Source organism: Nannobrachium achirus, assembly GCF_963921795.1.
Source record: "Nannobrachium achirus genome assembly, chromosome: 21".
Classification (NCBI taxonomy): domain Eukaryota; kingdom Metazoa; phylum Chordata; class Actinopteri; order Myctophiformes; family Myctophidae; genus Nannobrachium; species Nannobrachium achirus.
This window is the reverse complement of record NC_137828.1, coordinates 36,027,983-36,050,166: the sequence shown is the minus strand read 5'-3', so window position 1 is coordinate 36,050,166 and position 22,184 is coordinate 36,027,983. Positions and strand designations below refer to the sequence as shown.

At 42.2% G+C, this 22,184-nt stretch overlaps 2 protein-coding genes across 2 annotated transcripts in view; both read left to right on the top strand.

Annotated features, from left to right (window-relative positions):
* The first annotated feature begins 1,895 nt into the window (after window positions 1-1,895).
* Window positions 1,896-12,224, top strand: LOC308307011 (glycine--tRNA ligase-like). The gene is made up of 17 exons (XM_080752095.1): window positions 1,896-2,212; window positions 3,131-3,232; window positions 4,054-4,156; window positions 4,990-5,131; window positions 5,960-6,048; window positions 8,124-8,200; window positions 8,315-8,460; window positions 8,564-8,713; window positions 8,854-9,016; window positions 9,168-9,332; window positions 9,439-9,547; window positions 9,933-10,077; window positions 10,297-10,382; window positions 10,588-10,697; window positions 10,808-10,901; window positions 10,993-11,183; window positions 11,789-12,224. The coding sequence occupies exons 1-17, from the start codon at window positions 1,916-1,918 to the stop codon at window positions 11,912-11,914; spliced, it is 2,295 nt and encodes a 764-aa protein (XP_080608221.1). The 5' UTR covers window positions 1,896-1,915; the 3' UTR covers window positions 11,915-12,224.
* Window positions 12,225-13,665: 1,441 nt separating this feature from the next.
* LOC308307013 (glycine--tRNA ligase-like) overlaps window positions 13,666-22,184 on the top strand; it is a gene marked incomplete at both ends in the record, with an annotated part of 16,449 nt that continues 7,930 nt past the window's right edge. The window contains 12 exons of the mRNA XM_080752098.1: window positions 13,666-13,710; window positions 13,888-13,989; window positions 15,929-16,031; window positions 16,705-16,846; window positions 18,129-18,217; window positions 19,671-19,747; window positions 20,089-20,234; window positions 20,355-20,504; window positions 20,609-20,771; window positions 20,886-21,050; window positions 21,146-21,284; window positions 21,857-21,998. Coding sequence (XP_080608224.1) covers window positions 13,666-13,710; window positions 13,888-13,989; window positions 15,929-16,031; window positions 16,705-16,846; window positions 18,129-18,217; window positions 19,671-19,747; window positions 20,089-20,234; window positions 20,355-20,504; window positions 20,609-20,771; window positions 20,886-21,050; window positions 21,146-21,284; window positions 21,857-21,998 — 1,463 coding nt within the window. The remainder of the gene's footprint in view (window positions 13,711-13,887; window positions 13,990-15,928; window positions 16,032-16,704; window positions 16,847-18,128; window positions 18,218-19,670; window positions 19,748-20,088; window positions 20,235-20,354; window positions 20,505-20,608; window positions 20,772-20,885; window positions 21,051-21,145; window positions 21,285-21,856; window positions 21,999-22,184) is intronic.

The following is a 22,184-nucleotide window of genomic DNA, read 5'->3' as shown; positions in this document are numbered from 1 at the left end:
AGCTATTATTGTAATAGCAGATCACACTGCAAGCTTGTACATCTGCTATTTGTTTTTAAATTAATGAAAAATATTGAAAATGTTTGGACAATTTTGAATGATCTTGAGATAGGCTATCTCTGTGTGTGTGTGTGTGTGTGTGTGTGTGTGTGTGTGTGTGTGTGTGTGTGTGTGTGTGTGTGTGTTTTATTATTATTATTATTGTTATTATTATTATTAGGCCCTTCTGGGGCTCAAATTAGAACCACTGCACTATTAGGTCACAGTTGACCCCTGTCCTGCGAAAGTGATTAGGCCTACGACCACCTGACAACACAACAGTGTCCATTATTGCCAGGCACCACACAGGCTTGACACACGGCTAGACAGCAGGAACTGACCCAGAAGACCTTGGCTTGAGAAAAGCAGCCATCATCAATCCAGATGTCACCAATGCCATGAGTTCCAAGGAGCTGAAAATATTGAAGGTCATGTGGTGGAACTGGAAGACATGGAACCATGCCTACAGGTACGCCTAAACAATCAGCGGTGGAAAAAGTAGGCCATACTCACATTTGTTTTATTTCATTAAAAGTATCAATACTGTAGAAATATAGGCTAGAAATACTGAGTTTCAATATGGAATCCAAAATGTAGCCTACTTGTCTGAGTAAAAGTACAAACGTATTGACATGAATACCATCAAAATATTCTACGTAGTAAGTAGGCTACTCATCATGCGATTCATGCAGAAATGTCCCATTTCACAAGTTTTCAAATGTATACAAAAAAGCAGATCTACAAAGCTGTGAGCTTGTATTGATCGATCGGGTATTTTCAAATAGCCAAAGTATTTGGGGCTGAAGTGGATAATGTATGTTTTGTAAAATCTACAAAGTAACTGTAAAGTTTGAAAAATAATTGTAGTGGAGTAAAAGTAGGCTACAGCCTACAACATGTTCCTCTGAGATGTAGTGGAGTAAAAGTATTTTAAGGTATTTAAAATGGGAAATAGGCCTACTCCAGTAAATAAAAAATACCTGAAAATTGTAGACAGTAGGCTACTTGTGTAGCCTAAATGTAGACCTACTTAGTTACTTTACACCACTGGGCCTAATGCTAAGGTTTGTTGTAAACTGTGTTTGATGGGAAATATAGCTGTTTTTCATAATTGTAATTTTCACATCAATGGCCAACTAGTATCAAACTAGGCTAAGAAATATCCCGTTTTAGAGAAACCTAGATTTTCTTTGCACCATCATTTCTGGTTAAAACATGAAGCCTACAGATTTTAATAAAATAATTTAAAAAAATAATATTCATTAATTTCTACAAAAGTAACATAACCTTACTATTATTATTTTTTCCTTCTTTTTTCCATTAAAATACTATAACTGTTCCTTCCAAAGCTTATCCAAAAAGTTCAGAGCCAAAGCGAGTCCATTTGAAAAACTATGGGGGGGAGTCTTTAAGACGTGGTTAATTTCAAAATGTAAAATAAAACAATATCACCACAACCATATTCTTCGAATCTGCTCCGAAGAATGCATGCATACCAGAGGCGTCAATTGGGTATGGCACAATCTGAGTTCCCAGAAGCTATTTTTCCTCGCCACTAGGGGGCGAGAAGAACTAGGTATGCAAGCTATGGCAGTTGCCATACCTTGGCTACAGGGGGAAATACAATACAATTTACAATTTACTTTTCATCGTGCCTGTTGCTAAGGTATGGCGGGCGCGCGTGCAAGACACCAGTCATGTTGCCATACCTTAGCTTTTGCTGAACTGACGCCACTGGCATTCATTTACCTCCAAAACTAGGAGACGGGAAAACTAGTGGCGAAAGTGCCCGCGCGGGGCGCCAGCGGCACATACCTAGCCGCAGAGATTTCATCATTCTTTTGGCTCTGCTCCGGTGTGACTGATGTGACGGTCCATGCTTCTGCTCCGTAGCACTGCAACATCAGCACTGCTGAGGACCTGGACCTCCTCCACCGCCACCGCCGTCTCCTCCACCTTCTTCTGCCCGCCGCAGAGAGCCTCCTCGCCCCGCCAACAGAGATCCCACTTCTCGCTGTCGGCCTGCTCGTGGAAGAGGAAGAAACACAACAACACAAGGAGCCTTTGGCCGCAACAGCAGCAGCTCTCCTGCGAAGGACAAAACATTAACAACATCATGGATGGTAACGTGGAAGAGGTTCTGGCCCCGCTCCGGCTGGCAGTGAAAGAGCAGGTAAACCGCTTTAGTTTACAGCCCTTGTATGAAATGTGAACGGTTTTTGTCACAGTCACACAACCATTTGTTTAGCACTGTGGTGGGGGTTCATTCAATGAATGCTAATGCTAAACGGTCACTTGAATGAAGGCTGCAGTGCAGTGGGTGTTAGCCGGCAAAGTTAGCTGACATTTGGGATTTCTCTATCGCCACGTTTCACCACGCTGTGTGTTGTTCTGCTGACTCTGTCTGTGTGCGACACACATCTGTGGACTGGGTGGGGTTCAGATCAGAAGAAGTGTGGGTGTGTTGGTGCTGCTTCAAGTTCACACAGTTAAAGCTGTAGAATAACAGTGTTATTAGCTCCGATCCATTCACTGAGGATTTCCACTGTCTGTGTACAGTACAGTATGGTTAGGTTAGCTCTCAGGATCTCTAAATCATAAACATACTGTCTGATAGCAGGATGGACACATTAATGTGAAATCTTTTTCTTTTTCTAGCTGCATTGTAACTTCAACTTGTATGCTTTAATGCTATCTCCTATCTGGCATCTAAGTTGCAATACCAACCCTTGACAGCCCATTCATTGACACAGAAAATCCCATCTGATTGTATTAAACAACCAATATTGCAGCTGTAAGGAAAGCCTGGGTTTACTGATTATATTTCTATGTATACTTTGGATGCACTTGTTTTCAATAACAACGTCTTGCTGCCTCCTGTGTGCCATTTAAAAAACGCAGGACCGTTGAGTGATTTCTTTCCAATGAGCGCTTCCAAACTCGAACACTTGGCTTCAATACAATCAGATATAGGACTTTTAGGTGTCAATGAATGGGCTGTCAAGTGTTGGTTTTGCTTGCGGCTAAAATGTTCCTATGGTCTTTCTCCATGACATTTTCTTTCCACTTATGTTTTTATTTCTTTTTTCAGGGGGAGTTGGTGCGCAAAATGAAAGAGGAAGGCGCCCCTACTGTAGACGTCACTAAAGCTGTTGCTGAATTAAAAGCAAGGAAGAGAACACTTGAGGCCAAGGTCAGTCACTATTTCTTGACGAGTATATCAGTTAACACATTGAGTGCCTAAGACCGTATGTCAAGGAATGTTTAAACGTTTCCACCCCTGGAGTCCCAGGGACACCCAGGAACACCTTGGTGTGTTACACTGTGGTAACCAATAGCCAGCGTTCTACCACGGGTGGGAGTGATGGAAAAGACTCAGTTTCCCATGATGCCTCGCAAAATAATGTAGTCAGGATATACTATCGTCCATTCACTTGTATTCATCATGACTGCTGAAAAATGGATATATCTCGGATTCTTTTCCCATATCGCACGTTTTGTCAAAATGGACCATTTTCTATGGACCATAACTTACGCGGGGATCATTGTGGTTGTAGTTTTTCTTCTCTGTGTGAAAGAAAAGACGTTTGTCTCCCGTGACTGGGACCTCCCTTGTACATAATGGACACATGGTGTGTACATGGAGCCCTCGAAAATCAGGTAAAAACAATAGGAAAAAGCTGTAATCTCCCCGTGGCCAGCCGGGGCGCCTGGTGGAGTGGAAAGGAACTGGTTGGAATAACCACGCGCTACGTCCTACCGGGGAAACTTCCCCCTGTCAGGTGGCCTGCTCACTCCTCATGTACTGAAGGAAGCATGGGCTCAATTCGGGGGCCCTCTGCAGGTTGGCAGAGGGAAGGTAGCGCCCAGGATTACAGCTTAGGCATTGGCACTGCGTGAAAAATTGGTTACAAAATCGTGGGATAAAAATTGAGGAGAAAAAAAGTCATTGTGAGTGATGGATGTTGATTGGCTAGTTAACACACTGTGCCACTGTTAATATTTCCTATGTAGGAACTGGCCTTGCAACCCAAAGATGACATAGTTGACAGAACCAAGATGGAAGATACTTTGAAGAGGCGATTCTTCTATGACCAGGCCTTTGCCATCTATGGAGGTAAGAAAACTAAGGAGCCGTGGCCACAAAGCGTGTTTTGTTTTGAGCAGCCAGTGATTTTCTGCCATGCATTTCTATGGTAAAGACATGCTGGAGCGATCATCTTCCCAGCGTGGAGTGTTAGGTTTCAGATCTATCGGCATCTGGCGTTCTTTAGCGGAGTGCTCTTGGCCCCTCAAGCATAAAATGTTTCAGTTTTTTTGGAGAGGGGAGCGCTGCTCGTCATTGTCACGTTCCTGTGCAGACTGCAGAGACGGTAATAGGGAGACACGCCCACAATCATTGAGCAGAGGGATGTAACTCGGGAGAGTGTTTTTTGCAGGTCTTTCAGTCAGAGTGTATCAAAAAGGCAACTGGGTTAAGGTAGCGGAAGCTTGTGATTGGCTGCGCGGAGGTGACGAAAGTCGGGGGGACGGAAATACACCTAAACCTAAACCTAACCTCAGTAAAACTAACGCTGGTGAATGCTAACCTGGTGAAAAGAGGGAGTCCCGCCAGTCCTTCATCTGATTGGCCTACCGAGCATCCCATTCTGTGACGCACAAGGAAGCGTCCTTCAGAATTCCCAAGAGCCCCGCCTCGGAATTCCGGAGGCTTGCATAGAGTTATAGGGAGGCTTGCCAGTCCTCTTTTACCAACGCCCCACACCGGAGGAGGCGTCTACCTTTATATGTTTATGGTCACCAGGGCTTGGAATTAGAGACAGACAGAACATGATTTGATCCGATACCCAATCACCGATCACCGATCCCGATCGGGACATCCCTAATTATAAGATTGATGATCCACACACTGCTTCAAGCCTTCTGTGACTATGCAGTCATATTCCTCAGGTGTGAGTGGTCTGTATGACTTTGGCCCTGTGGGCTGTGCCCTGAAGAACAACATCCTGCAGGCCTGGAGGCAGCACTTCATCCAGGAGGAGCAGATACTGGAGATCGACTGCACCATGCTGACCCCAGAGAATGTCCTCAAGTTAGTGTCCCTGCTTTCAAGCTGGAACCTGAATATCATGTGTTGATTGTGAAATCTATATATCCTGTATACTAAATGGCACACTATATGGGCAACATATTTCTTAGAACACAGCAGATTTTATTTCAAATGAGTTTTACCTGTTAGCTATTTTAAATATTTTTGCACTACGTTGTCTGACAAATAACGATTAAGTGGTTAATTGATACTATTATACATAAAAACGAATAATAATAACAATAATGATTAAACTGCTTCTCGGTTATTTGATTAATCGAAAAAATAATCCATAGAACAATCGCTAAGAAAATAATGGATAGTTATAGCCCTAGTTAACGCAAAAGGCAATAAAAGCACCTGCTTTTCTCAGATTGCAGATCGTTCAGATCGTTCGTCTCTGATTGAAAATGACCTTGCTGTGCCAAGTTCTGAAAAGACCTTGACACAGCAAGCGGCTTCCATATGAAAAGAAAAGCTTTACTGTTTGCCAATTCCTTATGTCAGAGTCAAACAGCAGTACTGAGGTTTTGTTTGATCACATTCAAGATTTTTGGTGACCTTTTGCAATGCAACGCATGTTTGTCAAGCTGTACAACAGTAAGCATTTGTCTGCTGGATGGCAGACTTAAAAATATGAGTGGTTTGTCAAGTCATTAGAAAGTAAGAGTTTGGCACTGTTGCTACACTTAAAATATAAAAGAACAAGCGTGAACCATTATTCATAGTGTATATCATATTACTATTGAGATATTTGGCATAAATATTATGAAATTGTGACCATATCAGCCCAACACCCCTCATAATCATTTTGTGACTGTATTTCCTAAGGACGTCAGGACATGTGGAGAAGTTTGCCGACTACATGGTGAAAGATGTCAAGAATGGTGAATGCTTCAGGGCTGACCATCTCCTCAAAGGTAAGCCAGTCTGCCTGTATGCCATTGAATTTACTCAGAGACTCCAGGTTCCAGGCATCCCAGGTTTAGAAAGTAAATCCTTTTCTCATTCACTTGCATCCTTCTTTGAGTCTTGATCCCTCCCAGGCTTCCTGGAAGGACTCACGTATGTTTCCTTGCCTATAGTAGTGAGGAAACATCAGGCAGGAGACTTGGGATCCAGGCGTTGTTTTAAAAACATAGAAACTAAAATGCATTCAGAAATGTAGCAAGTTTAATATATAATAAGAGTGGATACTTTATAAGTGTTGGTGTTGTTGCGTGAGGCTTCTGCTAGTTGGCTGAGCTGGAATATCAGTGTTGTGCCTGAGGGAGAAGGGAAATTGCAGGATCAGCAAGAATCACACTGGATTCCATAAGAATACAAAATATTTGGCATGACAGGGGCTGGAGCAATGCCAAAGCTCAAGGAAGGACAGAGCGCTCGGGAGTCAGGAGAGAATTTCAGTTTGTCTTTACCTACATTACCTAAGGTGCTAGTTGTTTGAAAATGCAAAAGTACATTTTGATTCATTTATCTCACCAGAGTTTTCCATCATGTTTGAGCAATTATTCATGCTGCAGACATTTAGGGACTTCATCCCTACAGCAAGAGAACATGTTGTGGGTATAAGAAGGACTGTCCAGAATATATCTTTCTTCTGAATTTTCTGAATAACTGATGCCCAAATATTAATTATTATTGTATTAGCCAATACATCTATTAAAGGCTCTTTGAAACAAGATTATCTCCACAGAGGCCAGCACTTGTGTGTGGTGAATGCAATAAACGGCATCTCGTAAGCCGTTCACATCATCCAAAACCAAATGGGGAAACGTCCAGCCTGAAAGATAAAGCCAAAGTGGAAGTACCTTAAACTTGAGCAGGGGGTGACTCCACTGATTGCAAAAATAAGTTTGATTGCTATGTTAGTCAATGGTAAAATGACCCTAGTTCTCACTTGATTTTTTTTTTTTTTTTTTTTCCTTCTTTTTTTTCTTCTTTTCTTCATTCACAAGTTTCAAGTCTTGCTTATTTAGTCAATTATGGTCCCATTTTAAGTAAAACGGATGATAAAGCCTGGTATTCTTGCTATTAGGGTGTGGTTACATTGTGACTGATAAGTCAGAAGTCACTATGAATTTTGGATTCCCTTGTCCAAATATGTCTACTTATGGTTTAAATTACATCGTAGTTGTATTTTAATGAAGTCTTGGTTACATCAACAGCTTGATTATTGATCATTCAGTTTTAACTTGTCGCTGATATTAGGTAGACTACTCTGAGTTTATCCACTCTGCATCCAGATTCCAGAATCTATTATTGAAAATACTGATTGGCTCAGACAGACCACAGCTGGTAAACTCGTTGTGTTCTTTAATGATACCAATTCGTTTTATATATATATTTTCTCTAAAGATACTTGGGTTATTCAGTACACCACAATTTAGAAGACAAAACTGAGCATTTTCACACCACTCCCTCGTTTGTTGTAGGCTTGCTGCTTATTGTTGTGCTAAGGCTTCCTCAGGCTGAACAGACGAGCTCTTTCTAGTCTATCCAACTCCCTACTGGCTTGGTTCTGTAAGCCCAGTTGAGTGATTGGGCGCTGTTAATGGCTTACTGCCAACAGTGTGGGAACCAGACCACCACAAACACTACACTACATCCCTACCTTGGCTTGTTGTGTTGGCTTATAGAGATGCATTTGTCCATTTAGAAACGAGCAATCTTTATACAGTATGTACTAACCACCAGTGTTTATTTTATTTGATTGTAGTCTATTATCTATGCGTTTAGATTTATTTATTTTTCTCATTTATACTGACAATGTTCTTATAATTTTGTACATAGAGTTGAAGCATTTATCAAGATTATGTCTATTTAGCTAAAGGGACAACAACACCAGTCAGTCAGTCAGTCAGTCAGTCAGTCACCCACAAGTGACGGGCAGCAGATTAACGTTGGGATATTTGGGGTCAGCCCTAGAAAGGCATGCAACACAATGTTGGGAAGCAAGCACAATCTATATGTTCTTTCTCTCTGCATCCCTCAGCCCACCTCCAGAAGCTGATGTCTGATAAGAAGTGTGCTGCAGAGAAGAAGGCTGAGATGGAGGAAGCCATCACTCAGGTCGGTACAACTGAAGACAAGTACAAGTCCTGAAGGGATTATGAGCAAAATGCTGTATGTGGGAAGGCCACAGCGAAGTACAAACTTTGAGTTAGTGTTTGTTTTGATTTCCAGATGGACAACTTTACCCAGCAAGAGCTCACCGACTTATTCGTGAAATACGCTGTCAAGTCGCCCACCACAGGAAATGACGTCTCCGCCCCAGTCTCCTTCAACCTGATGTTTCAGACATCCATTGGGCCAGGAGGCAATATGCAAGGGTACACACCAATATAAACTCTGTCAACATTGAATACCTTGATTTTGTCATGCATGTCTTGTATGTGTTATCTGGCGATTAAGTGAATTAATTCAAATTTGCAGCTATCTGAGGCCAGAGACCGCTCAGGGAATCTTTCTCAATTTCAAACGTCTATTGGAGTTCAACCAGGGAAAACTTCCGTTTGCTGCTGCTCAGATTGGCAACTCTTTCAGGAATGAAATCTCTCCCCGCTCAGGACTCATTCGTGTCAGGTGAGTGATCCTGTGGATACTCGCTCTCGCTCTCTTGCTCTCTCGCTCTTGCTCGCTCTCTTTCTCGCTCTCTCTCTTTCTTTCTTTCACATGGTCATGCTCATACAAGACCTAAACCCCCAAGCCCCATTCTCTTACAGAGAGTTCACCATGGCTGAGATCGAGCACTTTGTGGACCCGACTGAGAAGGTCCACCCTAAATTCTGCAATGTAAGAGACCTGGAGATAATGCTGTACTCCTCCAAGGCCCAGACCAGTGGCCAGTCAGCCTGCATCATGATGCTGGGTGATGCTGTGGACACGGTAATGACATAACTCTTTCCTTATTCCTGAGATTACCTTCGGTCCATAGCTGAAGAATCCATTTGAAACCATAATGCTGCCTTCGGGCAAACCACACCTAAACCATTATTGAAATCTAATGCCAAAGTTTGTTCACTTTGTCTATTTTTAGGGAGTAATCAATAACTCCGTCCTGGGATACTTCATTGGCAGGATCTACCTCTATCTCACTAAAGTTGGTGTTTCCAAAGATAAGCTACGCTTCCGTCAGCACATGGACAATGAGATGGCCCACTATGCCTGTGACTGCTGGGATGCAGAGACCAAAACCTCCTACGTATGTCCACCTTGGTCCTTTTGCATTATTGCTCAATTGACCACATTCACGCGCCAGCCATTTTGCACTGTCATTATCATATCCCATATGCTTGTGTCCCTTGCAGGGATGGATAGAGATTGTAGGATGCGCTGATCGTTCATGCTTTGATCTCCTATGCCACGCACGGGCTACAAAGGTCCCTCTGGTTGCCGAGAAGCCTCTGAAAGAGCCCATATCCTTTTTTGTTTAAGTCCTACTTATGCTAACACAGCAGTTAAAGGAGTAGGTCACCCAAAAAATAACTTGTTTCTATCAGTTAAACACCCCATGAAGCCTCAGACATTTTCTTGTTTTTGTCGCATTCCTAAGCCAATAATTTGATGACAGTGTCATCGATCAGTAGGAGACTCTTTAAGAGTTTCTTACCGGAGACTCTGCGGTTCATTAAATTATTGACAAAAACAAATATCTCTATGGGCTTCATTGGTTGTGTAATTGATTGAAATTCTTATTTTTGGAGGGGGTTAACTACTCCTTTAAATAAAACGTTTAACTTTTTGTTATAAACACTAAGCTTCCTCTTAATTCCTCTGTTCTTCCCCTTAACACCACCACACAAAGTCATTAATGTTGTACAGTTTGAGCCCAACAAAGGGGCCCTTGGCAAGGCCCACAAAAAGGATGCCAAGCTAGTGACGGAGTACCTTGCTATGTGTGATGAGTGCTTCATTACCGAGCAGGAGCAGCTACTCACGGACAATGGGTGAGTGACGACAGTCTTGGGGATTCCCTCTTTCCCAGGTGTGTCGCCCAGGAGAAAAACTATGCCTAACCCTAACCTCAAAACTCTGTCATCCTGAGCGAACCACCAGGGAAAGAGGTCCTCCCGACAATCTTGGTTATATGGGGGCTTTGAGCATGTAATTGATGATGTCTGTGACTTGTTAATTTGTGTTATCAATATCTCATGCCTTTCTTACAGAGAGTTTACCATCGAGACAGAAGGAAAGTCTTTTAAGCTCACAAAGGACATGGTCAGTGTAAAGCGCTTCCAGAAGACACTGCATGGTGAGACCATGGTTTCTTACGCAACACTTTCAAGATTTTTCTAAAATGTAGAAAATTGCAGATTTACAAGCTCACAGTGCGGCTGTAGAGCTTGCTAGATCTGTTTTTTTATTAACTAAAATGAAACGGATGCCTTCCCGGTTTTAATGGATTAAGAAATAATGGAGGGTGACCGAGAGACGACTAATATTTTTATTTTTTGCAGTGGAGGAAGTTGTTCCTAACGTAATTGAGCCATCGTTCGGCATTGGCAGAATCATGTACAGCATCTTCGAGCACACATTCCAAATCAGAGAAGGTGACGAACAAAGGACGGTAAGTAAGCAGTATTAACGCAACTAGACATACAGCAGTGTTACTAATTCTTGAATACTGTTGAGTATTAAATTCCCTCCAACATACTGACAATGATTTGTTTTTTTCAGTATTTCAGCTTCCCTGCCACTGTGGCTCCATATAAATGCTCCGTCCTTCCTTTGAGTCAAAATCAGGAATTCATGCCTTTCGTGAGGGATTTATGTAAGTTTTTTTTATCAGCGAAAAAGAATACTTGTACCATGTTGTCATTATCACTCACTGGTCTGCTCTCTCGTTTCATACCTACTCCCAGCCGAGGCGCTGACCAGAAACGGTGTCTCTCACAAAGTGGACGACTCCTCAGGATCCATCGGGAGGCGCTATGCCAGGACGGATGAGATCGGGGTGGCTTTTGGCATCACCATTGACTTTGACACAGTGAACAAGACGCCCCACACAGCTACTCTGAGAGACCGTGACTCAATGATGCAGATCAGAGCCGAGGTACACAACATGGATTCTACGCTCATTGGCATTTAACCCATTTAAACCGAGGCTGACTCTACAAGTCTACAATGTCTTCCTAAATTCATTTTCTGAAAAACCTGTGTTTCTACTGTATATCAGCGGTGCTCAAACTTTGTCATGTCAAGGACCCCCAAAAGTATATGTATTTGGTTCCAGGGCCACCCACAAGCAAAGATTTTACTAATTTGCAAAACTTTTCAAAAATGGCAGATCTACAAGCTATAATAATAATAAATGACCAGCGGAAGGTTGACAACACGGCATAATTTATTGCGACCATAAGTCGCTGTTTAGTATGAAAACCTGCAGATCATGTCCGTCCCTCCGTCACATATCACGCTGAGGCGAGTTAATGAGATGTCACGCTGAGTGATCAGATGTCTTGATGACATCAGATCCCTGAAGTTATCGTCTTCTGATAACCTGAAACTACATGTTAAATTTACATTCCTTTGCATAAATCTTTCATTGAAAATACATTTACAGTTTTTTTTGTTTGTTAGTTTGTTTAGAAGAGACTAATCTAAAAGTTTGTTTAGAAGAGACTAAAAGTAAGTAAACCACCTTGTCTCTTTTCTTAGGTCAGTGAGTTGCCTGAGATTATCCGAGATCTGTCCAACGGCACCTTGATTTGGGAAAACGTCTGTGAGAAGTACCCTATTTTTGGAGGACAGGAGACCAGCAAGAAGGACACCTCTGAAGAATAAACGTTCCACTCATCTGCCTCTCAGGCCTATGAATACCTATAGACGTTTTGCATATGCACCCCCAGGAGGAGTCTTGCTACTGTAATTTGACAAGCAACTGATTGACTTGGCTGCACAGAGGATGTCCTTATTGTGTTGGAACAACTTGTTCACCAAAATTCAGTGTTGTGTATACACATAATCATCATGCGTTAAAAGGGAGACCACCTGTCAATGTTATTGAGTCCTGCGTGAAAGGAGGCTTTCACCATTCCAGATTTCAGGCAAATTGAATTTGAATTCAATAAACACAACCAGCACTTAACTGGACAATGGCTTGTAACTAGTATTTGTGTCAAGTTTTTGAAGTATGAAGCCACAGAGACTGTTTCTTGCAAAGTTTCCAGCATCAATGTATTTTCATAGAAGAAAGCCTGGGATGAAGGGTCTTCAATTGTTATGAGTTAACACTCAACGTGTGTAGGTTACTCATTGGTCTTTTAAGTTGCAATGCAAAGACACTATACAGGTGCAGTACGGCTTATCGATTCTTTAATCTAATGTAGGTTATGTTTCCAGACAGAAGAACACACAGGCCTCAAGAACTGTTATTCCTCTAGGAAGTTTCAAATGTTTAGTCGCTGAAGAAAGATTGTCAAACGAGCCTTGCCCTCCACAGAGAGAAATGGTTCCCACAGCTGTTTCTCTGACTCCAGCTTCATGCTGGTCAGCCAATTAAGGTTGGATAATAGTCTCACAAAGAAGATCAATAACCTCCACCCTGGTTGTGATTGTTGTTTCCCTGCTAGAGAGGTTAGGGTGATGTGTGAGAGTGAATATTAGGATTCAGGGCCATGCCTCCCAGACCTACAATAAGAGCCTCTGAGACAATAGTAGACTTTAACACATACATTTAAACGAACACGGTGTGTTCAAGCATTTCTAATTGTAAATCAGTAATAAACATCACATGGGCTACTGTAACATCCGGAGTTGATAGGCCACACAAATGTTACAAAAAGTATCACTATATAATACTGTATAGCTATACTCTGTGTGTGGGTCTGTGTCTGTGTGTATGTGTGTGTATAATTATGCACACACACAAGACTGAAAGTGAAAGGTCTTTTGTCTGGCACACCCAAAACACCAGAACAAACTCCTACTGACAATATTGGGTTTCAAAGTCCATACACTGATAATGATAATTAATCATCACAATGAAACCAAAAGAAAAGACAGCTAGTGATAATATAAAAATATGTAGGTTTGGGTTTCAAAGTCCATACACTAATAATGATAATCCAATAGAATGAAACCAAAAGAAAAAACAGTGAGGCACTTCTAAATCTAATTGCTCTCATGCATTAATATACATTACAGCCATAATGTGTTTGACAGTTGCTATTAAAGCTTTATAATGTTTCATCAAAAACTACGTATAGCCTACTTTATAAGGTCAGGTATCACAATTTCTCATAATCACTACACCATGATACTCAAATGGGCTTACTTTAAATCCTCAAGTGTGAAGATGTGTGCTCAGCGCCCCCTTGTGGCACAATGACAGACAGCCCCACGAGGAAGTTGGAAGAACCGCCTGTTTCTCCTAGTTTTCCTTCATGGATGATGCAACAAAAGGACCGGTTTACAGAGACTACGATTTACTGCTGGCAATGCGCCACTCCCTCTTTCTGCTTCTACATAAAAGACAATCACAGTTGAGAGTAGTATAGTAGGCTACGGCTACACAGTACAGCCTTTTTGTCAAGATGGAAGAGGTTCTGGCTCCTCTGAGAGAGGCAGTAAGGAAACAGGTGAGTTGACAACTAAATTACAGATTCGATGTAGTGATTTCTTTGGGAAAGATCATTTAACAACCGGTGCCTGTGCACCTGTAGTCCCGTTTGGAACCTCACCCCATAACGGAGGGAGAGGTTCACATATAATATGCAAATTGAATATTTGAGAAAAACGTTTATTTCTTTTCCCAGGGTGATTTGGTGCGTGACATGAGAGAGCAGGGCTCCTCTGAAGCAGACATCAGTAAAGCAGTTGCAGAGTTGAAAGCACGGAAGCGAATCCTTGAAGCCAAGGTGAGGTCCAAGTTCACAGACACACCTTATGTTTTTCTTTTTCATATTATAAATGATAAAGTTGATGTCGACTGTAGGCCTATAGACTATAGAGCCTATTAGGCCATGGACCCTCTAGCTGAGAGAGATATGAAATAGGGACACCACTAGCCTATATTCTATTATATTTGTCATTCTATGAGTTAAAAAAGGACCCCAATTGAAAGACAAAACGTTTTTTGTTTGGACTTAGCCTACTGTTTTCTTTTTTGTTTTTCTTTACATATCTACTGCATAGTAGGCTACTGTGTTCTATTTGTCTGTCATTCAATGTTATATGAGATACTTCAATGGTTTCCAGTGGAAATAAGCTTAGTCTTTTCATGGATCTCCTTTTAGTAGACCTTGTACCAGTGAACTGTACCGTCATGAAACTGTACCTTTTCCTATGCAAACTTCTAATAAAGTCTTCAATCAATCAATCAACCAATCAATCAATCCCTTTAGTTTACATTTGACTTACTGTCATGAAACTGTACCCTTTCCTATTAGCCCTGAATACAGGACGTCATGACCTAGCCTGACACTTCAGTCCGCACATCACCCCCCCCCCTGCTGGTGGGTGGTTTGTAGTGTGGACTGAAGCTGCACACATTTTAATCTATTTCGAAAGCGCCCAAAGAGCGGGCGCATTGAATGGGCCAATCAGGGTTGTATGCTTGGGGCACGTGTGGCTGCTCCGGTCCCAGCCCCCTCCAAACAGAGCTCACGTGAGACTCGCTCGTGGACTCTGATTGGTGTCCTCTGCCCACGTGAGATTCTAGTGGACTCTGATTGGTCCGTGAAAACTGTCATGGCGGAGTCAGACTTGACTCGTATTATTTTAATAAACTATGAAATAGTGCCGTTTCTTCACGTTTTAATACCATTTTGCACTAACGTAAACATGCAGACATATAATATGTTATGAGAAATAACGTATTTTTGCAATGTCACGCCACGTCGCCGTCGCGTGTGTGTGTGTGTGTGTGTGACGTCAATAGGCTTTAGCCCCCCCCCCCCCCGCCGAAATAGAATGTCTGCCCGGAATTTCAGACTCTCTCCCCCCACGTAGTGTGGTGTGAGATGTCTGGCGCAGTCAGGCAAGTCATGACCGTCCTGGTGCCGCCTCAACTTGAGGAGTAGTGGGCAATCGAGCCCTTAACGGTTTGAGCTAGGAACGTCAGATTTCAAAAATAAAGTGCTTACCTAAGCCAACTTTGATAACAATTTGACACCGCACAACGTTCATTACACGCCGCTACCGGATTGTTGAATAAAAAGCATTTTTGTCCGAAATTATTTTGCTTAACATAGGACTTCCGCCTCTAGTGGACAGTCGCGTCATCGCATCATCTCCGTTCACTACAATGATCAACCGGAGATTTCCTATGCAAACTTCTAATAAAGTCTTCAATCTTCAATATTGTATAATAATTGTGTTGCAGATTAAACTTCCATAGATTCCATATAGTGTTGTGGTTTGACAGCACTATCATCAGTGTAATTTGGATTCATATTAATATAGCCTATGTATTTTTGAGACATTGATTTAACCAAGTCTTAATGTAAACTTGACCTCTCACTCTGTACGGCCTCCTTTTTTCCCCTCTTCACCACACCTCTTTGACGAAAATTGCTGATCTCCAAGCACACACCGCTGGGCGCTGCGAGGCGTTGTGAGCTTGTAGATCGGCTATTTTTGTTAAAGTTCTCCTCAGAATATGGAATGGTTAATAACGTAAACTAATTTATATCCTATTACACAAATATTTGGCAGACCCCCTGAGTAACTCTGAGTAACCCCTAGGGGTCCAGGACCCCCTGTGGAAGACCCTCGGATATGCAGATCTGCTTAGATTGCCTAATTCTGCAATAATGCCTTAAGCTATTAATTATTCATCCATTCCTAAATCTCCAGGAGCTGGCTTTGCAACCCAAAGATGACACGGTGGACAGATCAAAGATGGAAGATACCTTGAAGAGGAGATTCTTCTATGACCAGGCATTTGCCATCTACGGAGGTAAAAAACCACACAAACTCCAAACAAATAATACAGGGGCATAGATTACAATCTGTGTGACATCTGAATGTGACACTTGAATTAAATCTTAAAAAACATTTAATTTATACTGCCAATGTAATCCAATACTGAGCATTTGCTTCTGACAACCTGCTTATTGCTGAGGTGTGAGTGGTCATACAGCCCCTATATCATGGATCTTCAACAGGGGGGTCCTCAGAGTTACTACAGGGGGTCCTCCAAATCTTTGAGTGATAAAAAAGTTTTTTTATCCTTTTTTATATTTACCACTTGAACCCTTGTGTCAATATTCTGAGAACTTTAGCCAAAAATAGCAGATCTACAAGCTCACAACTTGTAGATCGGCTATTTTTGGCAAAGAGCTTTGGTGTAGAGGGGGAAAAGAGCAGACAAATGAAAGGTCAAGTTTATTAAGTATTGCCGGTTCAAGTGGTTAAATATCTGACAACACAAATTGACATGAAACCAAAATACACTGACGATTGTGCTGTCAAACAATGAAACTATATGGAATCTATGAGTATGATTAGGTTGTGGGGGTCCCTGCTTCATCTCTTTCTCAACTAAGGGGTCCTTGGCCTGAAAACGTTGAAGACCCCTGCCCTATATAAGACAGTGCAAAAGGCCTAATGCATGCAGTCATATTCCTCAGGTGTGAGTGGTCTGTATGACTTTGGCCCTGTGGGCTGTGCCCTGAAGAACAACATCCTGCAGGCCTGGAGGCAGCACTTCATCCAGGAGGAGCAGATACTGGAGATCGACTGCACCATGCTGACCCCAGAGCCTGTCCTCAAGTTGGTAACATCAGCAGTGTCTTTTTCCCCGCTTACCCCTTGTACTTTAATTCCTTGTCGATGCACGAGGAGTGGAATCGGAGCAGGTTATTGCCAAAGTTCACGCCCCCTCGCGGCTATTGTGCTTGTTTTGTTTCAGTCGGGGTCCTGTTTTAACTCGTATAACTGACAGACAAATAAAACACAGTACTATGCAGAAAGAAATTAAATAACAGTCGTAAAACACAATGCAAAAATAAATGGTATTTGGTAAGGATAGGCTTTGTTATCTTTTACCAGTTTCGAGTTGTGTGTTTGTATTTGCATAAGAAGTGTTTCATTTTGTATTGAGTGTTGCGAAAATAGAGTTTTTAATCAAGTGTAGCGAGTAGCGCCATTTTCATAAAATACCAAAGAAGCGTTTATTTTTTATTTAAGCATCGCCCGCTACTACTGTGCTGTCTGCAGAGATGCGCTTGACACAAGAGGTCTCCCTTCGCCTCCCTTCTGCATCGCGAGTGACTGGGGGGCGTGATTGGCAATAACTTGCTCTGATTCCACTCCTCGCTGTCGATACTGGTCATCAGCTGCTTCTTTTCACCTGACATTGGGTGCGTTTATATGCACATTCAGAATGGCATTCAGAATGAACTTATTCCGAATAGAGCTTCATACCCAAACGTTTACATGGGACCTGAATACAAGTATCCCTCATTCCACTGTCGTTTACAAGACCAAATGATTCATTCTGAATAGAACTTTGGGCATGCGCAAAGTAGGCCTACTTCAGGTCGGAGAAGGGGGGGGGGGGTGCAGTTCAGACAGCAGTTCATTCCGAATGGAGCGTTTATATGACAAATGTATCCCGATTGAAACGGCATAAACCACCTCTTCAGACCAGAATGAAAATTCATTCGGGTCAGACCGGAATGGCCATTCCTAAACGTTTATATGAGCATTTCTATTCTGAATGAGCAGTCATTCCGAATATAAGTGGAATACATCTGTGCATATAAACGCACCCAGTGAGGAGTTTCACTGGGAGGATGTAACTCAGCTCTGTGGAGGGACACACTACTTCCCAGTTCTGCCCCCCACCCCCACTGAACTAGCCTGAACGTCAGACTGAAGTCCACTCAGCGAGTGAGCTGAATCTATGATCTGAAGCCAGGCTACCACTGAACAGGCACCCAGACCAACCTGTAGAAGTCACACGCAGCGACAGATTGCCCTCCCCTTCCCCAAACACAGCTAATTATGTTTGTGTTGGAAAAATGAAGTATAACTAGTTCATCCTTTTCAGGACATCAGGGCATGTGGACAAATTTGCGGACTACATGGTGAAAGATTCCAGGACTGGGGAATGCTTTCGTGCTGATCACCTCCTTAAAGGTGAATTATGTTTTCTTTTTTTTTTTTTCTATAATTTTTATCCCACAATTTTGTAACCCATTTTTTCACCCAGTGCCAATTGCCTATGTAATCCTGGGCTCTGCTTTCCCTCTGCCAACCTGGGGAGGCAACGGACTGACCTCATGCTTCCTTCTATGCATGAGGAGTCCAAGTTGCTTCTTTTCACCTGACAGTGGAGATTTCCCTGGTTTGGACGTAGCGCGTGGAAGGAACACGTTATTCCAACCAGTTCCTTTCCCCTCCATCAGGCGCCCCGGCTGGCCAGGGGGAGGCATTATTGAGACCAGGATTACGTGCATGTTTTTGTGAGGGTATCAACCCTAGGAGACACGGGGAAAACATGCAAACTCCACACAGAAAGGCCCTATCGCCAACCCCACCTAGGGTGTGGGCGCTGATGACGCGGAGGAGGAACACGCCGCCAGTGCCCACAGCGTCCCCCGGCGGGAATCGAACCCAGGACCTTCTAGCTGTGAGGCGAAGCGCTAACCCACTGCGCCACCGTGCCTCCTGAATTATGTTTTCTGTCTAAACCATAATGTTATTCTAGTCTAGTCCAGCCCTGGACCTTTTATTATCCTACTGCCTTAGTAAGACCTAGACCTAGATATCATTGTTGTCGGGTGGAAACCTTTTATGTCCAGATCCAAACTCTTCGTTTTGCATTTATCATTTAAAAAATGATTTAAACTAGTGAAAACGGACGATCTACAAGCACACAACACTTCGCGGTGCGAGCCGTTGTGTGCTTGTAGATCTGCTGTTTTCACAACCTTTGTGCGACGGCCTTGTATGATGAAGCAGGGCGTTACTTAGCGAAAAAACATACAAATTTGAAACTTGGACATACAATGTTTCTGCCCGACAGTGACGATATACTGTATGTTGTCAGCTTACAGCCCAGACGGGGAAGAGAATGAACAAGTTGTTCAAGAAAGCCCAACTAGAAGGCCAAAATACAAAAAAAAAAAAGAAAAAGCAGCTGGTACTGTCCATTTCATAATTGTCCAACACCATAGAACATCAGACATAATCAGCTGGGCATTTTAACAATGGCAAAATTCTGCCGAACTGGCTATGATTTGAATGTGTACTACAGAACAGAATGCTAAAGGGATCTCTAGTGGGCATGATTTAACCTGTTACTTGTAGCAAGTTATTTAGCCTCTGGTGTTAGGTCAGAGTTGAGCTAAGTTGAGTGGTGGGTTTTTCAAGTCGTTCCATCTGAGAATCAGCTGACGTCAGCAGCTCAGACCCTTCAGGCCCAAACCAAACTGCTGCACTGAAGATGTTCAGTAATGATAAAAGCCTTGAGTCAATGATTGTTGTGCTTAATAGTTTGTTCTTTATACAAAAATAAATAAACTATACAGTACAGCAGTTTTTTTTCTTGACAATTCTAAATAAAGTTGCTAAATGTGTCTTCTCACAGCTCACTTGAAAAAACTGGTATCAGACGAGAAATGTTCAGTGGAGAAAGCAGAAGAGATGGAGGATGTCATCACTCAGGTCTCTCTCTCTCTCTCTCTCTCTCTCTCTCACACACACACACACACACACACACACACACACACACACACACACACACACACACACACACACACACACACACACTTTTCATGTACATTACCCACATTTATAATGCCTTTACTACAAAGTGAAACATATAACCTATACTGCAGCTAACACAGATCTTGTGACTATTTGAAGGAGTAGAGCCATATTATAATAACCGCCTCACTCCAAGCATCTGGAATTAAACCTTTCACCTCTCAGCTCTGAGATGAAAGATCTCTTCACTGACATCTGCTGGCATACAGTATCAACATGTCTTTGGGGCTCTGTTTCAGATGGACAATTATTCTCAGCAAGACTTGGCAGATCTCTTTGTGAAATATAATGTGAAATCTCCCTCAACTGGAAATGACCTTACACCTCCTACCTCCTTCAACCTTATGTTCCAAACATCCATTGGCCCAGCGGGGAACATGCCAGGGTATTGATCATTATAACACAACAACAACAAAGCATGCAACAAAATAGACACACTGGTAGGATGGAACCATAGCTTGTATTATATTGATATACATTGTATTAAGCACTCTTTATGTTACAGATATCTGAGGCCAGAAACTGCTCAGGGAATGTTCCTTAACTTCAAGCGTCTGTTGGAGTTCAACCAAGGCAAGCTTCCCTTTGGTGCTGCTCAGATTGGAAACTCCTTCAGAAATGAGATCTCTCCCCGCTCTGGACTCATCCGTGTCAGGTAATCACAAAACAAATGTCTGCTCTTTATAACTGCAAACCTACTAAATTAGTTTATTGCCTTCTAAATGTACAGCATAAAACATTTCTCATTCCTCTGTACAGAGAGTTCACCATGGCTGAGATTGAGCATTTTGTGGATCCAACTGAGAAGGTCCATCCTAAGTTCTCCAATGTGGCCAACCTTGAGATCATGCTGTACTCCTCCAAGGCCCAGACCAGTGGCCAGTCAGCCCACATCACGAGACTGGGCGAGGCCGTGGAGCAGGTAGGGAAGAAATATCCTTGTCACTGACTAGTTAAGAGGATGTTTGTGATTATGACCTGTTGAGCACATACAGAATTCACAATGTTTGTCTCTGATCATGTCTGTCAACTCCAGGGAGTGATCAACAACTCTGTGCTGGGTTACTTCATCGGTAGAATCTACCTCTATTTGATCAAGGTGGGCTTGTCCAAAGATAAAGTGCGCTTCCGGCAGCACATGGAGAATGAGATGGCCCATTACGCTTGTGACTGCTGGGATGCAGAGGCCAAAACATCTTATGTAGGTTCATCCTTGCTATCTTAAACTCAGTTTGTAATTGTAAACAAATCAATATCTATATTTATTAACAGTTAATACTTTTTGTTCCCTATCAGGGCTGGATTGAGATTGTAGGATGTGCCGACCGCTCTTGTTACGATCTCTCATGTCACTCAAGAGCCACCAAGGTCCCTCTAGTGGCTGAGAAGCCTCTGACAGAACCCATATCCTTCCATGCAGAGAACCTGCCAAACTGTGATGGCCTATGTTTCAGATATTTATTATTATAAACTGTGATGGCCTATGTTTCAGATATTTTCTCCACAGTGTATTGTAGTCCCGTCTGATTTTCATGAAAGTTCTAGGGTATGATCAGGGCCCTGAAGAGATAATCCACTTTTGGATCATAAAGGTCAAAGAACACAGTCATAACACAAGTCACAATCAAGGTCAAATGGATGGATGGGTTTTAACTAAATTTGTATTTGCAGCTTGTCACAAGTACAAGAGATGTTGGTGCAAGCAGGGTTTTCAGGGGGGTTTATTTAATTAACACAGTAGTAGGAATAGTTTTTTTTATTTTTTATAATATGTTTATTCAATTTTTAAACATACATTATTTAGACAACAACAACACTATACAAGAAAAGGAAAAAGAGACAAACAAACTGGAACAACAAAAACAAAAGAATAATAATAGTAGGAATAGTTTTACAACTACTTTTACCCTCCCCCCTCACCCTGTGTCCTACAAAATCATTAGTACAGTACTAGTACTAAGCTGCATTTCCATCCCTCTTCATTCTCCTTAACATATTCACACAAAGTTGTAAATGTTGTACAGTTTGAACCCAACAAATCAGCCATAGGTATGGCACACAAGAAGGATGCCAAGTCAATCCTGGAGTTCCTGGCGATTTGTGATGAATGCTACATTACTGACCAGGAGAAGCTACTCACTGAGAAAGGGTGATTATTGACTGCAGTGGTTATTGCCCTGAACTTTCCTACCTTTGTGAGCATCCAGTATGCTTTTAGTTAGCAAGCATACAAAAATACCCTTTTATCCTTTATTATCTATTATCTATAAATGAAGTAACTTCCACTTTTAAGAATTCAAGTTCTTTTGGGCAGCTATAAAGGATAATGTAAATG

Excerpts from the sequence above, each read along its gene's own strand:
- LOC308307011 (XM_080752095.1), top strand. The coding sequence starts at position 1,916 with ATGCTTCTGCTCCGTAGCACTGCAACATCAGCACTGCTGAGGACCTGG. Across the intron at positions 9,017-9,167 it reads TGGGTGATGCTGTGGACACG|GGAGTAATCAATAACTCCGT; the intron begins GTAATGACATAA and ends GTCTATTTTTAG. Across the intron at positions 10,902-10,992 it reads GCCTTTCGTGAGGGATTTAT|CCGAGGCGCTGACCAGAAAC; the intron begins GTAAGTTTTTTT and ends ACCTACTCCCAG.